Genomic DNA, 20,202 nt, shown 5'->3' with positions numbered 1-20,202 from the left:
AACTGGGTGTGTAAGTGCATACATGCATTTTTTTCCACCCTGGGGAGAAGGCTTTCAAGGATTTTCAAAATGATTCCTGATGTGCCGAAAATTAAAAATCTCAGTCTTAGAAAAATCAGAAGGAAATCTGCAGTGGATTCTCTTCCCCCATTTACGATACGATAGATAATACAGTCTGGTAGATTTCTTCTTTGGTTCTAAAATGAATTAACTAAGGCCCTATTCCCTGATTGATCGATTCCTTTCCAACTGATTAAGTACTCCAACAGGGGCGGAAGCACTCATGGATTTCATTGCTAAAATTTCTCCAACGTCTCTCGACTGCAGCCATTGATACAATTTCTTATAACTGAAAATATCCGTAGCACCCGCTTCAACGGTGGATGGAAGCTCTGTCAGCTGCCGCTAATGAACGTCACCAAAGAAGAGTTCCCCCTGATCCTGAACTTGGATTTTTCTGGAGGTAAGGGATAGTCCCCAGGACATGTGTTTAGGTGTGAATGGTTCTGAATAACAACCCCCTCTCATGGGATCTGCTATCTCGCCTTCCATTGTAAAGGAATGGTGGATCTATATGGTGATACTGAATCAAAGGGAGAAAATTCCCAGGGTGAGATAGCCCTGAAGGAGAGATTTAAGTTGTCAGGGACAGAAAAGAAAGGAAGGAGGAAGGCCCAGACTGCTGCAGCCTTCACCAGTATTTTTTAGGGGCCAGTGTTGTCAGCAAGGCCTTCAAAGCCGGATGGGCAGGTTTTCCCAGTTGCAGGCTGAACCCGAGGTTAGGAACCGCGATCCTGGACATGAGCCAGCGCCCAGGCAGATTGGTTTTGTGGAACAGAGAAAAACCCTTCCACGTTCCACCTCTGACAATTTCTAGGAGCTTTTACAATCCCGAGGGACTGAAGGCTAAGAAGAGAAAAGGGAGTTTCTTTTTCTACCCTTTATTTAGAATGGAGTATCAGGCCACTTTGAGAAAACTCATCAGACCACTGGCTTTGGACAGAATGGGAAACTGGCATTGAAACGTTCGGATGAGCCAGCAGCCAGGACCTTCCCGGCCCCAGTGTGCTGGTGTTGATGCCAGTGTCGTATTTTCAGACACATTTTCAAAACCAGAAAACGAAATAGGGGATAGTCTTAAGATCACTTAATAAAACATTATGAAACTTTTAAAAGGACAAGATTCCGCAAGGGAGATTAAGGCTAATTGTTAAAATGAGGGAAAGTCATCTGCTCCCTTCATAATGAGAAGCAAATTGCAAAAAACGAAAAAGAAAAAACCTGGCAGGCGCTGATGTTGACACTCAAGACTTGAAAGAGTAAAATAAAGTTGTATTTTATGACTATGGAGAGAAATTATCAGTCAGAGTCAAACTGGGCCTTTTGACAGCTCATTTTGTCTCGCAGTACTTAACCCCCCCAAAAAAAATCACTCAAGACCAACAATATGCACGGTAACTAATTGGGTACAACATTTATTTTGGGGTTCCTCTGTTTTGGATTGCTTATTAGCACACATGGGAAGCAGAGCCTGGTCAAAACAGATACTGTTCATGTTTGCAGCATTTCAATTAAGTGTCTCATTCCACACCATCAGAAGACAGCCCAGCCTTGGTTGCAGCTATTCCACTCTGCAGACACAAAGGCATCCTGGCACTAATCAGGCACCCAAACGCAAACAATCCACACCTTGGGGAAACAGTTCACTGTTCCCCAAGTCAACACAAGCACCTCTTAGTCACCCACTCAAAACAGACACGGCCAGTGAGGGATGAGAAACGCCAGCACAGAAAGCAGGCTGTTTTCAGCATGTCCTTCTTTATCATCACCAACCTCTTGGCCCTTGCTGGAAGGCCACTTACTGCGTTTCTTAGGGGAAGCTGTCATGGACCACTAAAGAGTTCCCAGAACTTCCGTAACCAAAACTCGACCCATAGACCTACACAGACGCACACGATGTAATACTACCTCCTCTGGAAACACAACCCAGTGATCCTCAGCTATGGCTTCTTAGCAACAGAAATCCATAGGAACTGAATTGAGATGGTTACTGGACCAGACGGTCGGGCCTTTGTTTTTTACTGGCTTCTCACCTACTCTGCCAGCTACTCATCTGAAACCTCCGAGATGTTTTCTAAACATGTGTCTCTGAATCACAATGGGAATTCCATTTACTGAAAGGTGAGGACTTTTAATATAACAAGTGAACCCATAGACTAACTTGTGCCTTTATACCTTATAACATCATTCATGCTTTCAATAAGTGGATGTAATTTTCTTGGCCTTAGCCTACTATTAACATAGTGCTATAAAGAAACATTTTCAACCATGTTATAAGTTTAAAAATTTTTTCTCCACCTATGATTCTGTTTTGAAAATTCCCCAGACAGCTAGGATAATACAAACACAACAGCCAAAGAAAGCAACTTGCCTTTACTCCCTTTCCTCTCTGACTAATCAAATTCCCCAAGAACACAGATTTTCAAATGCCTTTATAAAGACTAATGATTACTCTTCTGTTAATGTCTGTTGGTTGTACTTTTACTTTTTTTCAATACGAGTCATCTCCTGTTATTTAGGTATTTTCTATGTCATTTTTTTATCATACTCAAAATTACTTTTATTCATAAGCTTATTCAACACTGCATCACAAAAATGTGATTTTCAAAACAAACTATCTTACCTCCTTCAAGTAAACAAATAGTACTTACTGCTATTTATAAAACAGGACCAAGATTCTTACAATATAAAGAAAACACAATATTTGAAAATGATTGGAAACCAGAGGAGATTGCAACAAGCCAAGATTTCGCTTTCTGGTTGAATACTTTGATAACATGTATGGAGAAAGAAAACTACACATAGAAACGCACTGATATAGCAATTTCTTGAGAGAGTTCAATCTTTGGTATTATTAGTACCTAAAATATTAACTGGGCCCAGTCCCTCCCTACAAACAATAATAAGCCATCCAAATTATATATAGGAAAGTCACGTTATCGAATCAGAAGTTACTAACACTATTTCTTCATATTTCACCATAAAAAGTGCTTCCTTGAAACATATTGCAAAAATGATCTACTATATAACCCTTAAAATTACTAGAAGTGATCATTTGAAACTCGGTCACTTATAGCACTTGGACCAGAAGTTAAAGGCTTCCAGTAAAGAAATTTCTGAAAATCATCAGAGTTGCATAAGACAACCCCAGTCATATAATCTTAGCTTCCATGATGGTACGTTTAATATTTTTATATTTTAGTAAAGATCTGAGAGGTTTTCTTGGAGTTTGAGATTCATGTCTTATCTGCTTCAAATCAGTCTTAAACCAATTCAATAACAGAAAGCAATAATGTAAAGCCAGATTCTGTTAGAAACATTAAATATTAAACAACAAGGTTGATGTAGCAACAATAATGGGAAGAAATGACTATGCTTCTAGGGAATCCCATCACAGAAACTTCTAGATGTTTTGAAATCTAGGTTTGTTGCCATGTAAATACTGGGTGTTTCAAGTTCAGTTCTGACAGATACATACCTCTTCCACTCCGGCCGACAAACCTGAGGTCATTGAATCTCGCAACTTGATTTTTCATGGCCGCGGTTGCATTTCTCAGTTCGGCTGAGTAGTTTTCATCATTGCCTGCCATCACGGTCACCAGAGTGCCATCCGGAACATCCCCCAGAGCCACCACCTAAACACCCATCAAGGGACAAACACAGATATCAGGCATGTTAGAAAGTTTGACGTCATTTGTGCAACTGTTCTAAAACTGAATGGATATTGTGATGCTTTTTAGTTTGCAAAGGAATAGCAAACTAAATCATAACTTATACCATAAATTAAAACAACAGAAAAGCTATTAATGGGAAGATTTACTTTAAATTCCACTATGTAAAATTATGGGCTCCCTTTGTGGCTCAGACGGTAAAGAATCTGCCTGCAATGCAGGAGACCCAGGTTTGATCTCCGAGTGGGGAAGATCCCATGGAGAAGGGAATGGCAACCCACTCCAGTATTCTTGCCTGCAGGATTCCACAGACAGAGGAGCCTGGCGGACTACAGTCTATGGGGTCGCAAAGAGTTGGACACAACTGCGTGACTAAGTACACATGCGTGCACACATACACGTGTAAAATTATAGATATTTAAATCATAAAACATTCACCTAATAAAGCCACATATAAGGTCACACGACACGGCTGGAATAAGGCTCACTATAGCAAGGGACTTGAAAAGCTATGGCTTCTCATGAATACAATCATCTCTTCTTAATTCTTCACATTTGAGAAACACGATGTCTTGTTTTTTTGTAAGTTTATAGCCTAACCCATTTTTCATTTGTCCAGACCTCCACCAATAGGCCTAAGAGGGTTGATTTTGCCTTTGAGGTGTTTAAACTTCTGCTAAAATTAAATCTGATTGCTACCACTGAATTGCTGACTATTCGTGAGTGACTTACACTCTCCCTTCACAATTAGTTCATCCTTATTGTCCCTACTTGATTCTATGATCTTGCTTTTCATTAGCACTGAATTGCGGTATGCAAGAGAAAAAAATCAGAAACATACCCTTGGCTTAATACTAACGACAAAATCATTAGACCTGAGAGAAGAGGGGTGCTCACTTTGATGTGCTGCTCTGATTTCAGAGCAAAATTTCAACACATTTTTATTCTGTGAGTTCCAGAGATGTCTTAACGTGGACCTGATAGATGACTGAGATTTTTTTCCAAACCCAGATGGTGAAGAAGAATTCCTTCAGTGTACCTGAATGGAAATGGATTTCCTATCAGGACTATTAAAGTAAACTAGTAAGTAAATATTTTGACACTTAGGTGATTTTTTAAAAAGCGGGAATTCTAAGGCAAAACGCATGGCCAACGATGCTTCATGTAGGAGTGTCCATTTCTTGGTCATCATTTGATCCTTCTAAAAACTATTTTCTTGGTCAAAACTATTTCCACTGTTTGGATTTTTTAAAGTGGTCGTAGAATTTCAAATCAAAACAAGTTCTACTCGTGATCACCATCTCCTATCACTTGCAATACCCCTGATAGGTATTTTCTCAGTCACTAGTGAAATGTGTGCTCATCATTCCAACTTTATAATCGTTTTGTGGGTTTATTTTATATTTTTTAAACTTATTACAATAAATTTATAACAAAAATAAAGTATTCCGTAACCCAATGTCCATAAAATGATAATGGACTTTAAAACTGTGATAGATGCATACAATTGATATTATCTCATCACAAAAGGGAATAAAGTTCTGATACAACACAGATAACAACAAAGTTCTACAACACAGATAAACCTTTGAAACAGTATATTAAGTGAAAGAAGCCATTCACAAGAGGTTCACACATTGTATGATTCCATTTATATGAATAATCTAAAATATGCACATCCACAGAGATAGAAAATAGATGACTGGTTGTCAGGGGCTGAGGGAGGGAGGAATTAGGAGTAATTGCTCATGGGTATAGGGTTTTATTTTTGAGTTGTGTTAATAAAGCATTCCACAGTGGTTATTCCTCCTCCTGTTTTCCACTTCCCTATTTTAACCTAATATTTGATACATAATTTTTGCAGGGTAACACCTATTTTTCAGTCTTATTTTTCTGTCTGCATATAAGGCTGCCATGGCCCCCTTGTATGATAGAAAAGCCATGTTTCTCTAAATTCTCATCTTCATTGCCTGCTTAGTCATCACCCTTTCTCGTGTCATCTAGTTGACCATTTATTCCTTTTATTTCCTAGGGTGCTTCAGCTGTTGGAATCTAAGGACTATGACGGGGAAATTGAACCAACTCACTATAAGAGGTAGTCATCCTTCCGACCCCAGGACTGTACCAGGAGACTCAATTCTTATAGCAATAGGCAGGCATGTTCCTCACCTATTTATCCAACTTGCACTCTTATCTTTCTTTCCAGTCCTTTCCATCCAAATGTTGGACGTGTTTTCTATAAAGGAAATTTAAAAGCACAGCTATTTCTTCCCCAAGCACCCTCTAATTAGGTAGTTAGAGCCCATTATAAATATGTTTGTTGCTCTTAAATTAAGAGCAGTAATATGACAATTCCCCTTTGTTTCAAAACCATTATTGAAATAAATCTCCTTGATCAGTTATGTAGTTATTGTTATCATTTTTTCTGTTGCCATGAAATAGACTTGCTTTATTCTGCTCTTTTCAGTCTCTTAAAAATCCACCCCCAGTCTGTCCCCCACCCCCAACTGTTTTCACTTCCCTCTGTAAAATTAGCTCACAATGTTGAAATGTCCTCCTTGAAAACATATTTTTACTTCCTCATCCCCATCTCCCTGTGATGACCTGGCGTCTCTGTTTTAATTCCACATTCAGTAAGTAAGTATACAGGGACCGGATCAACCGCATGGTTTTCAAACTGAATAACTCATTGTTGGTTAAAGAGCTTAAAATAAATAAATCTTGTTTTATAATTACCAAAATGTATTCTAAATCACCTTCCTCCCACTGGCCCCTCTCACAGTGCTCCATGTCTGTGCCTCACTCATCTTTTCAAAACGATCCTCATCAGTAATGGGGCAAATTCATGAGGCAGTCACCAAACAGAAATAGAGAGTAAAATCATCACGGTGGCTAAACAAGAAAAAGTTGTTGATGCTGGAATTTAAGACTAAAGAAATTAGGAGTTTAACTCCCTTTCCCATTTTTCAAACTGAAGCAGGAGTCCAAGATATTTCGGGGCTCAAAGATCATTTACTTGGCCTTTTATAGATTTTTCTTGGTGAGGAGGAGGGAAAGAATTAAATCCAGGAAAATTACATTAATAAAGAATATCATCTAATTGTTAGCAAGCATTCTTAGGCTAGAAAAATATTTTTAACTTAAAAACTAACATTTCTGTTAATTTGATATAGATTTTATCACTGATAGGCAATATGCAGAGAATTTTTTTAAAAAATCTAACTTCAAACAGAATAAAAGAAACAACTGGAATGAAAAGCTATAAACAATAGGTAAGGAAACACAAACGTTTACATTTTAACACAGACCAAACAGACAAGAAGAGACTTGCTGGCCAAAGGATATCTCTCTTTTTTTTTTTTTTTAACTTCTCTGTTTTTAAAGTATCAGGAAGTTGGGCAAAATATCAAGCCTCTTCTATATTACAGAACCTCCCCACACTGCTCTTGGTCAGCCTGTTCACGGCTGAAACTGGCATTTTAAACCAACTCTAGTTAGGCTGAAATTATAGTCACAATTCATTTATTTCAAATTCCTTAAATTTCCAGTATTTTAAAGAAAGCTGTGGGGTGGAACTTAGCATTCAGCTGAGATGACTTTTACTGCATAGCTAGGAGATCATGATCTCACCGACAGAAACGTTACTTCTTTCTTTCTTATGAAAAGAATATTACTATCAGCGGCCAAGGCCTCTCAACTTGCTGAAGGCATGTTTATGCCTTCGGACTCTGGTGTACCAGGGCCTAAATAAACTTTAATATTACAGTCTTACAAAACATATCCTAAGTCATCCAAACAGCTTTTTGACTGCTTCGATAACTAATAAGTAACAGGTAGCAAATTTAAGACTTTTCTCTGTGGTAAAATAGGGATCTCTCCTAGGCTAAAAAATAAAGGCAATTTCACCAGAGACACGGGGGCGTTGGGGATATTTTAGGGCCCAGGATAAGCAATTAGGATGGTTTTCATCTATTTTAAGGAAAACGCACACCTTTAAATCTCCTTTTAGTTTCAAAGATTAAAGCAGAGGATTTACACATATTCAGAAGATGCCTAAAGAATCATTTCAGCGCTCCTTCTCATCAATACCGGAAGACTTTATCATGGTTTTACATTTTCTCCTCCTTAGTATGAGGGATCTTAGTAATTCTTTAGTGCTTACCTTCTTAAAGAGGTTGTCTGGGGCTTACGTAAAATCCAAATTCTAAAGTAGTAATTTCTATAGAAAGTGCTTGGGAGGCAGGTAGTGCAAGATGAATACAGAGTGGAGTCAGGGGCACAAAAGTTTAGCTTGCTTTATTCCTAATCTTTGTGCTTGTTCCCTAACTGGTAGTTTTGCCTGCTCCTTCCGTTAGGCGGTGAGCAGGTCTCCTTTAGAAAGAGGCCCCTCTTCCTGGGGACTGGAGTGGCGACAGATTGTTCACCAAGCGGTCTGATTCCTCTACCGTCCTTTCCAAGGTTCTCAAGACCCACTTGAACTTTTTTTCAAGAGGTTTGTACCTTGATCTTGAACCTAGAAACTATCACTCAGTAAAACAGATCTTTTTAAAACAGTGAATTGTCAAAAGTCATTTTAAAAAGGAAACCCCTAGGGTTTTTAAGATTTCTGCTAAAGGGAATTCCCTGATGGCTCAGGAAAGCAATTTATGTGATTTTTTTTTTCTTTTTTTCCATTCTTTTAGAAGGAAATACTTTCATGGGGTGGCTTGAGAAATGACCTGGCTCTACCTCCTTCAGATTCTTTCTTAATCAGTTAGTATTTGGGGTGTGGGTTCCCTAGCCGAGGAGGAGAGAGGCAGAGGAGACTATGAGTTAGCCCAAAGGAAGCCACAGATCTCTGAGAACCCACACTCCCTTGGTGTGTCCAGGGCACCTGGTTTAAAGGACCCTCGGGTTGATTATCAGCCTGTCTCCTCCCCTCTGCACTTATCTGCAAGTGACCCAGGGCCCATCCCTGTCAGAGCTGAGGAGGTCTGCCCGCTGAGTCTGTTTATATACAGGGATTAGAGTGATTTAAAATTGAAATGGGCTCCCAACCCAAATCTACAGAGGTGGAGGAAGAGACAGGAAAGAGTCCAGCAGCTGCTCAGACTCATCCTCCTTTCTATCCTCCTCAAAAACTCTTCTTTCAGAAAATTGAAGCAATTCTATACAGGCAGCCAACTGCACTTTTTGTTTGTTTTAAAAACTATAATCTAAGTTTGGAAGGCGTCTAAAGCTTAAAAAAAAAAGAACTCCGATAGTTAACTTGTATTTAAAAGTGAACATTTATTCATTGTAACTAGGTAAAAATCCATCCCAGGCTTGGAACCATAAAAAACTTTAATCTCCCCTTAAAGAGGACAATTATGTAGCCAGATTAAAAAAACAACAAAAAAAAGAGTAGTTGATCTTTATAGCTTCCACCCCCCACCCCTTGCCTGCCTTAGCCCCTTTAAAAGAACAGGAAATGACAGCACTTATTGTATTAAAAAAGCTGCCCCTTCTTCAACCCACCCAAGACAGAAGAACTGAATCCCTACAGCCGAAATGAAACGTCTTCTGTTTGCTGCCAGGGGTGGTGGGGCGGTTGTTTAAAAACGCCCGGGGTTGTTTATATAGCCCCTTTGAAGGCCAAGGTTTTTCAAAACAGCTGAAAGCTAGCGCAAGATGAGGGGTGAAAAGTGAACGCGGACCTCTGAAGCTAAAAGGCTGAAGTTTCCCGGTCCACGTCGCCGCCCCCCTCCCCTCAAACAGCAAAGCAGGCGGATGAGACCCCCAGGCTCACGGCAGCCCGCCTTGCCTCCTTTCGCTGACCCGGGGCTTCAAGCTAGGAGAGCCGGCGATAACGTTCAGGAGGGTTCCCGGAAAAGAAACAGGATTCGCTACTTGCGGCTTCTGGCAGGAATAGGCTAGAAGCTCAAAACAAAACAAACAAACAAAAAAAACACTCCTCCGAAAACTTTTGCAAGCTTAACAGAGTCCGCCGTGGACTTTGAACTTGCTAATTCCTACAGTACTGTTAAAGAGGGGGTGGATGTGGGGAAAAGCCCAGAGAGTTTTCCTGGTCTAGTTTCTTCTCCTGGACCCAAAGGTATATCAGAGTATCTCGATTTTATTTCCTGAAGCCTTCTTCAGAAGGGCTTGGTTGTCAAGTACGGAGCAGACAGACTGGGTTCCGGCCGGGTTATAACTTTTCCTACTTTGGATCAAAGCGAAGGACCGCTGCCCGGGGAGGAGGTCCCGCCGGCTCCGTGGACTTCTTTGGGGTGGGGGGCACCCTGATTTTTTTCAACCATCCCCCGGAGGCCGCGGCGGCCGACTGAGGCGGGCCCCTCCACCTCCGCCCCCCTCCACCCCCCCCTCCCCGGCCCGGACCCACCAAGGGTCGCCACGGCAACGCAGCATCCCCCTTGTGCGGAGCGCAGAGGGATGGACCACGGGCCTCCGCGCCGGCCCCTTTCTAGAAGCCGGCCCCGCCTGCCTGGCCGCGGCCCTCCCCGACCGCCCCGGCGATCGACCGGCCTCTGCGTGTCCTCCCGCCACCCGCTCCGGCCCGAGTTACCTTGAAAGCGATGGGCAGGGTCTTGTTGCAGCGCCAGTGCGTGGGCAGCACGGAGCAGAGGAAGTTGGGGCTGTCGGTGCGAACCAGCTCGCCCGGGTGGTCGGCCAGCACCTCCACCATGCTGCGGTCGCCGCTCCTCAGCTTGCCGGCCAGGGCGGCGCCGGCGTCCGGGGCGCCCAGCGGCAGCGCCTCGCTCATCTTGCCCGGGCTCAGCGCGGTGGAAGGCGGCGTGAAGCGGCGGCTCGTGCTGGCATCTACGGGGATACGCATCACAACAAGCCGATTGAGTTAGGACCCTGCAAACAGCTCCTATCAGACGGCGACAGGAGCGCGGATCTTCAGCAAGCAGCTCCCGGGAGACCAACATACAAGATCAGGGGCCTTTACTGATGCAAGGTGGCTGGGGGAGAGGGGGAGACTAAGTTATGAACAGTCCAGGAAGGCGGAAAAAGTTCTAGTTCTGACGATCGGCCTCAGCTCAGACCCGGGCACCGACCGCTTAGTGCTTTAAAAAGTGGGCGACCAGAATCCAAAGTCAAGTGCCAAGGGACCCTATCTTCTTCCGAGTCTTGCTTTGAGAGTTTGAAGTTTCAGTCTTTGGCTGTTACAGAAGTTCCCGGAGGCAAAATTTCCCATACACTTCCTAAACTATTTATGCGGAGAGCAGAAGGACCACAAATACGGGATTTGGAAGTTCCAGTAGTTAATTGCCTGTCAGTTCTTTTTTTCCCCCCCCCAGGTGAGTTTTGTCTAAAGTCCAAACACAAGAGAAAATACACGAGTGTCTTCAAATACGGCGCCACTTTTTATTCATGCAAAACTGGCTTCGGTCCTCAAAAGCGAGAGCTGAGACTTCCAAAAGGTCCTGCTTCTAATGTATGTGCACATATATATAAACATATACATATGCTCTACTTCATAAAATATTTACAATACAATCTGTAGAGAATTTAAACACAACAGAAACCCATTAATGTTCGCTGCAGGGTTTTTTTTTTTTTTCTTCTTCTCTAAGTAGCCTTGAGAATCAGCTTCAGTAGTTGAAGGGCTGGGCGAGAAGGACTTGTCATGTTTTCAATAAATTCTGGCAAAATGCTCAGTTCAGAAAATTCAAGCTTTATCAAAGAAAAAGCTAATTAAAAAAAAAAAAGTCCAAGTCGATGACAGGGTTCAGTTCTCCACATCTGAGAACTCGGGTTTGGGGATGTTGGTTAAGTTTGTGGCTGATCCTGTGGTTTGGTGGGAGGTGAGCTGCAGCGGAGTCAGACACACGCAGGCACGCACTCTTCGGAAGCCAGCCGCCGTCTACATCGACTGCGGTGAGTCAGCCCCGACTCGGGCAGTAGCGAGACGAGCTTCCTCCAACGTCGCCCCAGCGCCGGCCGGGTGAACTGCCCGGACGCGCCAATTTACCCACACTCACCGCGGAACCGCAGCAGGTGGAGCGAGCCCTGGCGAGAAAGGCTCCGCAGCGCAGATCGCAACAGACGGGGCGGCTCGAGTTACACAAGCACGCACACCCTGCCACGCACACGCGCCACTTCACCACTCGCCACGAAGCCCGGCGCACTCTCTCCTGCTGTTGTCAAAAGACACAACCGGAGAAAAGTTCACACCCAGGAAAGAAATGGAACCATCCAGCCAAGAAACCAGTTCATTCAAAAGTAGGAAAAGGCAAACAACAACAACAACAAAAGCCCCACACACAAAAATCAAAATTGAAGTTCCAACGCGGTTCTAGGAAAAACGGCAAAGATTGACTTTTCTTCTGGCGTCCCCAGTATCCCCAGCAAGAGGTGCCTGCCGGCGCAGGGCCGGGCAGCGTGGTGCCCTGGCTGGGTCCGGCCGCGGGGCGCTCGTCCCGCCTGCGCCCGCTGGCTCTATGAATGAGAGTGCCTGGAAATGAACGTGCTTTTACTGTAAGCCCGGCCCGAGGAATTCCATTCCCTCAGCTCGTTTGCATAGGGGCGGCCGCCGGCCAATCACAGGCCTTTCCGGTATCAGGCAGGGCGCGGCTCGGTGCCGCGGGCTCCTGGAATTGGCCCGCGCGCCCCCGCCGCCGCCGCGCGCTACTGTACGCGGCCGGGGTGGAGAGTCCACCGCTGCTGCGGTGGCCACGCCGCGCTCCCCGCATCCACATCCCCGCACGCACGCTCGCTCGAGACCCCCATCCCGGTGCGGACGGCGGCTCTACGGCTTTGCACACCCGCGGGCTTGCGCGGCCGGCAGTCCGACCGCCCCAGGGGTCTGCCGTGAGCGGCCGCGCGGCGGCCGTGGTTCGGAGACCCAGGAGGTGGAGCAGAGGGCCGGTCGGCCTGGGGAGGACTGGGGCCGCGCGCTGAGCCCCGAATGGTCTGGGCTCAGAGATCTGCCGGAGGTCGGGCCGCGCGCTGAGCCCCGAATGGTCCGGGTTCAGAGATCTGCCGGAGGGAAGCGTCCCGCGAGTCATGGAGATAGATGAAGCGGCCGCCGCTAGGCTCCCGAGACCCGGGGGCCGGACGGCCCTGGCGGCCCCAAGGCCTCCGCTTTCCCGGCGTGGATGGGATTCGGCCGCGAGGGGGCCGGGAAGGGCCGAGGGCCCAGCCCGGGGAGCCGCTCGGCGCCAGTTGGCAGCCGCGGCAAAGTGACGCTGATTCATTTACTGAGGCCAGACGGTGGTCGGTCTCCACGACCTGCTTTTTGTGTGTTTTCTCTCTGGGTTTGTTTTTTGGTGCGTCTTGACGCGGCGCGCCTCGCTCAGGTGGAGTTGAGCTTAGCGGCCAGCGAAGGAGTTCGGTAGTTCAGAAAAGACCCCCAAAGAACAAGCGACTGGAAAGAAAGTGGAAAGCCTCCGGGCGGAGTTCCGCCGCAGGGCCCAGGTCGTTCGCGCCCCGCACCCACCTCCGGCTCCCCGGAAACGGCTCCCCGGCTCCGCTTCCCGCCCCCGCGCGCGCGCGCGCCAGCCGCCCCGGGAGCTGAAGCCACCCCGGCTCTGCGCGCGGGCGGGAACATTCCCCCCGCTCCCGTCCCCGCGGCGCCGCGGGCATTTTCGCGGAGCTTAGAGGGGCCCCGCCCCCCCCCCCAACCACCCGGCCGCGGGGCTGCTCCCCCAACCTCGCGGAGCCCACCGGGTCCCTCCCTAGGGGGGAGGGCGCTCATCCACTCTCCCCCATCTCCTGGCACGGAGCCCTCCACGTCGACTCCGCCCTGGGCGGGGGTCCTTCGCTCCCCCCGCCCCGGGGGTGAGGGACCCTCCCTTCCTACCCCCCGCCTTGGTTCCCCCTGCCGACGCGCGATTTGGGGGTGCCGGAGCGCTGCCGCTGCCGCTCCGGCCTCCCCAGGGTTCCAGCGCCAAGGGGCCTGCTAGAGGCGGGGGCCGTGACGGGCCAGCCCGCGGAGGCCTTTCCGGGCGCCGCGGCCGCTTCCCTCGCCCCAGGCCGGGAGAGGCCGGACGGCTCGGCGCGGGCGCCAGGGGGCAGCAGGCGCCCGGCGGCCAGCCCGCGCGCCGGGGAACGCCCCCGACGGCGCGGCTGTCGCGCCGTCCTTCTGGCGGCCTTTGGGTCTCCGGTAGGAACTTCAACTGGGGAAGAAACGAAAGGAGAAACGGCGGCCGGGTCCTGCCTGCACGGCCCCATTCCGTCTCCCCACCCGCTATCCCAGCGTCCCGGAGGGCAGCAGGGGAACCTTCGGGCAGGGGTCCCAACTGTCCCGACTCGCGCGCATCGGGGTCTTTTCTCCCGAAATCCCTTGGCCCTCCCCTCCGTCGGCTGGTCCCAGCCGTAGGGGCTGCGGGCGTCCCGGGCGCCCTGTGGCCCGGCCCCCTCCTTCAGGCCCCGAATCTCGCCTGGTGCGCCCGTCCCCTCGCTCCTCTCGCTCGGGAAAACCTGGGACATTCCGGAACTTCCAGCACTCAGCTGTATTTTGTTTAATGGGTCTGGGGGTTGCGGGGTGTCAAAACGCCTTTGTACTTTTCTTTAAAAGTAATTTTTGAAGAAGCCTAATTTCAGACATTGCAAGTGTAAAGACCCCCACCCCCACCCCAAAGTGTATTCTCTCCACCCGGGCCGAGCGATCCCAAATACCGAGCAGTCCCCAGAGCCCCCCCACCGTCTGCGCCGGAGTTCCGGGGGCCACACAGTCTCTCTTCTGCGCCCGGGCTCGACGCTGCCCGCTCTAGAGACGAGTTCGGGCCGAGTGAAATCTTTCTGCTTGGGCTCGAGTGTATTTCCTCAGGAGCCGATCAAGTGCATCCCCATAGACCCCCGAGGACCGGGGCTGGGGGGACTCAAAAGAGTGTGGTGGAGGCAAAAATGGGCTCTGCCTCGGAAGATGTAGCGGTCGGGGGGTGGGGTGTAAGCCGCCTGCTCGGAAAGCTCAGAGAAAGCTCCTCTGGGGCTGCGACCGTTTGCCTGAAACCCTCAACCCTGCGAGGGGCCGCGGGCGCCCCACGCAACGCGGTCTTCCAGTGGGGATCAGCTTTCCTTAGTAAGAGAAGAGGCTTAGCGATAGATGCACCCGGTTCAGACGCTGCTCAGCTCAGAATCTCAACCAGCAAATCCCAAGTTCGAACTCCGACAACGACGGTGGCAGCAAGGAAAAGCTGCTGCTGATTATATTTGAGTGGGGCCGCCGGCCATTGGGGGTTCTCAGCACCGTGCACAGGCTGTAACTGCGCTAACGGGGTGCACGCTTTGAAAATCAGCAACAAAACACACCGCCCCTCCTTATCGAGGAACTAAAATAAATGGAAAGCTGGCAGCCTGGGACCCAACTAAGTGGGTATCGTGAATCCCTTAATCTAAAAGGCTTTGTACCTAGAGCGTATGGAGTTGAGTAACACCATGTACTCATTTTCCACCAGGAGCGCTCATTTAAGCGGCGATGTAGAATCTCCCTTCCCCTTGCTTTTCTAAGAGAAAAGGAAAGGAAACATTTCTGTATACACTCGTGTAGTGTTCCCCTGGAATAATACTAATATTTGCTTTTGTCATAATACAATACAAAATTTACAACGAAGCAATATGTTGGGCGGATGGATGCTGTGTGACAGATTCTTCCAAATTTGCTGCATGGGGGAAATTTTCCAAAAGGCTCCTAGTTGATTGAATGAAATGTGAGTTTTCACAGTGAATTGAAAAATCAGTATTTGCTTAGCTGGAAGGGGAAAATAAAACAATTTCACTGAAAACAGCTTATTGACTTTTTTTCCCCTACAACTTTAGGTAAATATATAATGATGGGGGGGTCTCAGAAAACATTTAAATATTACACATTTTTTACTCTTTCAGAACGCTCGCAAAAATAAGAATCTCAACCATTCTCTTAAAATCCCCTCTGTAATATATTTCTAAAATTACATTCCTAAAAATGTAACATTTCTAAAAGAATTATTTCTGTTTTCAGTGACCATGTTAATGAAAATAAAAATCAGAGAATGTATTTTGCTAGAGGTGGACCTATTAGTTGGTTCTAATAGCACAGGGAATGAGAACAATTTTGATGGAGACTAACATACATGTAAATGTATGTATAATACACATTATCCGGTTTTCAACATTGGAATTTAAATAATTAAACATCCCTTTCTCCCAGTGGATTTGAGATGATTTCACTTTTGAAATATAATTACTTTGGGGGACCAGATTCCTTCGTTTTTGCTACATCCTTCCTCTGTGTGAACGTTTCCATGGGATCCTGTGGTTGATGACTATTTCACGAACTTTATAAATCAATTTACAAGTCACAAGTAACAAACTGAGGAAGAATTTAAATTAATCTTTTTAAAAATTAGGGATGCTTAATAAGCATTTTGCTCTTAAAAATTTTGCATTAGCACTGCTATAGCAAAAGTAATAAACAAGGTTATAACACATAGAAGCCAAGCTTTTTTTTTTTTTTTAGAGAGAGTCATATATAGTCATTTAATAACAGCACAATGCACCTGTGGTAAACGCTGTAGAACCGAGGGTATCATTTAAGGTTTCATTGGAATGTTTTATATGTTTGACATTTATAGTATGGAAAACAGCTTTTAAATATTTCTGAATCAGCAAAAAAAAATGTCTTGATTATTGGGGTTAATAGAGATACATGGATAAATGTAATATATATGCATATATGAATATGCATGTAAAGAATATAATTTAGAATCTAACATACCGTGAACGTCTCTAGATGGATTCATTCCATGTACACATTCTGAAAGAGTAGAAAATAGGAAAATAAAAATAATTGTGTGAATACATTGACAGCAAACACCAAATTTACTGAAGCTGATTAATTGTAATTGGAACCAATGCCAGTATGAAAACTAAATCCCCTCTCTCATTTTTTTGGGAGCTTGTTGCCTCTCACACTTTTTAGCACTGGAGATTTTTATAGCATATTGTCCAGCTTTGTGTCAAAAATAACTTAAAACAGTAAATCATCATATAAAAAATGAACTGTTACATATGCATATGGTTTTTACGTGCCTTCTACCAATGTCTCCCCTTGCTAGTTAATACTGAAGTCTTTATCATTCACAGAATCACCTCTTTTAAGCTCTATATGGGATGCAAATGTGATTTATTTCATGAACCTTAAAAACACATTTGGATAATGTAGGGGTGGATCACAATTCAAAGTGAAAACCAAACCCAAAGGGGAAAGGTGGGGGGGGGTATAAATTAGGAGTTTGGGATTAACATATACACTCTATAAAACACAAAATAGATAATCAATAGGGACCTACTGTATAGCATATGGAACTCTAGTCAATATTCTGTAATAACCTATATGGGAAAAGAACCTGAAAAAGAATGGATATATGCAAATGTGTAACTGAATCACTTTGCTGTCCACCTGAAATTAATACAACATTGTAAATCAACCATACACCAATGTAGAATAAAAATTAAATTAAAAAAATTATTGTTTATAGGTAAGGAAAAACAAACAACATCAAAAGCTCTCAAACCCTAACTTAATACAAAAACATTAAAAAAATCTGTGCCAAAAAAAAAAAAAAAAATCTGTGCCATACTAGAAGCTAAATGCAAAAAAGTAAAAATATGAATAGTTTTCAAAGTGATAAAAATAACAATTTGGAATATATCTTCTAAAAGAAACTAGTAGACAAACATTATAACCATTTACTTCCAATAATAACATATTTTAGAAATATTTTCTTCCCACTTGGTTTCCTTTCTTTCTCTTTGCTAGGAGGGCAGATTGCTTATACTGAAAGCTTGTATTCTTAAAGTGACAGCGATATCAATTGTTACTGAAAATAATTGTCATGATAATTTCCACATATGGATCACTTACTATATACTCCTGCATGTACAGTTACAGGTAAAGTCACAGGTAAATCCACTAAGCAAAGCCATATGAAGCTATTTCTCTTTCCCTTGTATATCTATGTATAATGTTCTGAATTTGAAATGATTTCATCAGCCTTGTTATGGATAATGGTCAGAACTGAATGATTAACATGGAGGAAATAGCATTTTCCAAAGCCTTAAGATTTCAACATTTCAAATACTGCAGACCTAGAGCTTTCAACTCCACTGCACAATATTAGTATAATATTGCTTAAATAAAACCTTTAAGAAAGGAGGTAATTATTTCAGATTTCCAGATGCTGTTTAAATAGGCAGGAGAACAAGATTTTCAGCTCCTTAGTTTTATGTTTTTGCTAAGCAAAAAGGGCAACTGAAATAATAAGGGGTTCTGAAGGACTGCCTGTGATGAAAAATGAAAAGAATTAAGTATGTATAGTCTCAAAGGAGACTTCCCTGGTGGCTCAGCGTTAAAGAATCCGCCTGCCAATGCAGGAGACGTGGGTTCGATCCCTGCGTTGGGAAGATACCCTGGAGAAGGAAATTGTAATCTACTGAAGTATTCTTGCCTGGGAAATCCCACGGACAGAAGAGCATGACAGCCAGAGTCCTTAGAGTTGCAAAGAGCTGGACACGACTTAGCAACTAAACAACAAAATTCTCAAAAGAGCCTTCTTAAAGACACATACACACAAGATTGTCATTTACAAGTACATAAAGTGACTCCATAAAAGTTTTTTAAAAACAGAGCAGAGAAAGAGTTATTTGCACTAATTGTGAATGATAAGGCAGAAAATAACAAATACACCCTGAAGTTAGTAAGTTTAGTTTTAATAGGTGTGGGGGCCGGGGGAAATTCACAGCGTTAAGATTGACCAGACAGCTGAGTTTATGCTAAAGAGACCTAACAGAATTAACCACCCTGGAAATTCTCTCCTGAGACCCTGAGAAGCCTTTCCATGTCTGAGATTGAGAAATAGGAGAAGCAGAGTGGAAAGGCAAGTGTTTTGTCTACACACCTAATATTTCAGTGATTCTGAGAGAAGAGCCAAGTTTTTTTTTTTTAACCTAAAAACAAAGGCAGAAGTGAGAGGATTTTGAAAGGTGTGCAGCGGTCTGTTGAGAGCTTTTTTCATTTGTCCTGTGCCAGTAGCTTCAAGGAGACAGCATGCATCATTAAGTTGGGGGGTAAGAGGGAGAGAGAGGAGGTGGGTGTCTGTACCTGAAGTCACACCTGTAGGAATTTGAAATGATTTGCCCAAGGAGTTGTTAATGATGCTAGAACCTGAACTGTAAGAGAAGACAGGTCTTGGGTATCACAACAGTGAGAGCTGACTTTGGCCAGCGCTCCCTTCCAGTCTCTCCACGGCTGCTGTATGCCAGGCCATGGCCAAAAAGCCTACCTTGCCCGATTTATTCCTGGCAACAACACTATTCTCATTCCCATTTTACAGACCAGAACCTTACACTTGGAGAATTTAGCAAATCTGCCCAAAGTTACTTCACTCTTGATTTCTGGACACGCACACATTCTCATCCCTGCATCTGGGTCTACACACGTGATGAGCTATGTTTCTTTTTGACCACAACTGTGTATTTTTATCAGTGTCTTTTGAGCCTTCTGAATGATTCAACTCTGATCTCATCTTTTGACTTTTATCCTCCCTCGTCTCAAGGTCTCTGTCAGAAAATAGCCCTGAAATTCTTTACTGAGCAGAATCGCCAAGTATTCAGGATTCATATCCTGAGGTTATTTCCGGCCATCTACAAAGTCTGAGAGCAGGTCAAGGTCCCTTTGGGCCAATAAGTGAGAGCCGTGGAGTATCAAGCCTCTGATGGACGCGTGTGTAGAGTCCAGGAAGCTGGAGGAAGGACACACAGGGGTTGACACCATCTGGTGGGCTTTGGAAAGACCTGATTCTTGGTTAGAAGTGATATTGATATGACTCTTGGAGGCCATGTAGATTTTCACCAGGTGGTCAGTAAGGCTTGGGGGGGCCTGGGGGGTTGGGAGAGAAGGCTTTCCAAGCAGAAGGATGAGCATGAGAGAGGCAGAGATGACGTTATGACACAGGCCCACAGCATAGTTGGGGTGTAAGTTGGGGATCAGGTTGGGGTGTGGCAGTTTGTAGGTGACAGCGCTGGCAGACACAAACACAGACAGGTCAGAGGCAGCTTACACAATCTAAAGCAACCTGAACTTCAGTGTGAGGGCAGCGGGTTCTCTCAGAGCCTGGAAATCTGGGAAATAACATGATGGACACATATTTTAGGAAATTAAATCAATCAGAGGTGGATAGGTGAATTAGACGGAGTAGAGAAGGAGCAAATGAGCTACAACCTTGCCAAGCAAGACTGTGAGCATTTAGGTGAAAAAAAATGGGGACAGAAAAGGGGGGAGGGAAGTGAGGGAGAGGGAGGGATCTTCCCCCATTTCCCGCCCACGTGCCATTAGGAGCAGTCAAGACCAGTGAGGATGGGGTGGAGGTGGACACCAGCAATCAGCCTGGAATGGACAGGACAAGATGCTGGTAGAATAAACAAGAGGAACCAGTGTTGTGTAAGCTGTGAAGTTGGTGATCATTTGCTAGCTTGGCCGCAATAGAAAAGTAGCACACCAAAGACG

General features: G+C 45.1%; 1 protein-coding gene across 3 annotated transcripts in view; it reads right to left on the bottom strand.

Annotated features, from left to right (window-relative positions):
* The window catches only part of RUNX1 (RUNX family transcription factor 1), a 264,480-nt gene that overhangs the window by 86,876 nt on the left and 157,402 nt on the right, over positions 1-20,202 (bottom strand). For 2 of the 3 annotated variants that reach the window (XM_061167361.1, XM_061167359.1), the window contains exons 3-5: positions 16,414-16,452; positions 10,276-10,529; positions 3,539-3,695 (exon numbers count right to left, since the gene is read on the bottom strand). In XM_061167361.1, coding sequence (XP_061023344.1) covers positions 3,539-3,695; positions 10,276-10,529; positions 16,414-16,452 — 450 coding nt within the window. The remainder of the gene's footprint in view (positions 1-3,538; positions 3,696-10,275; positions 10,530-16,413; positions 16,453-20,202) is intronic. The other variant, XM_061167360.1, reaches the window with a different exon arrangement.

The sequence above is a fragment of the Dama dama genome, chromosome 19 (assembly GCF_033118175.1).
Source record: "Dama dama isolate Ldn47 chromosome 19, ASM3311817v1, whole genome shotgun sequence".
NCBI classification, from domain to species: domain Eukaryota; kingdom Metazoa; phylum Chordata; class Mammalia; order Artiodactyla; family Cervidae; genus Dama; species Dama dama.
Note: the sequence above shows the minus strand (reverse complement) of the source record. Positions and strands in the feature narration are given on the sequence as shown.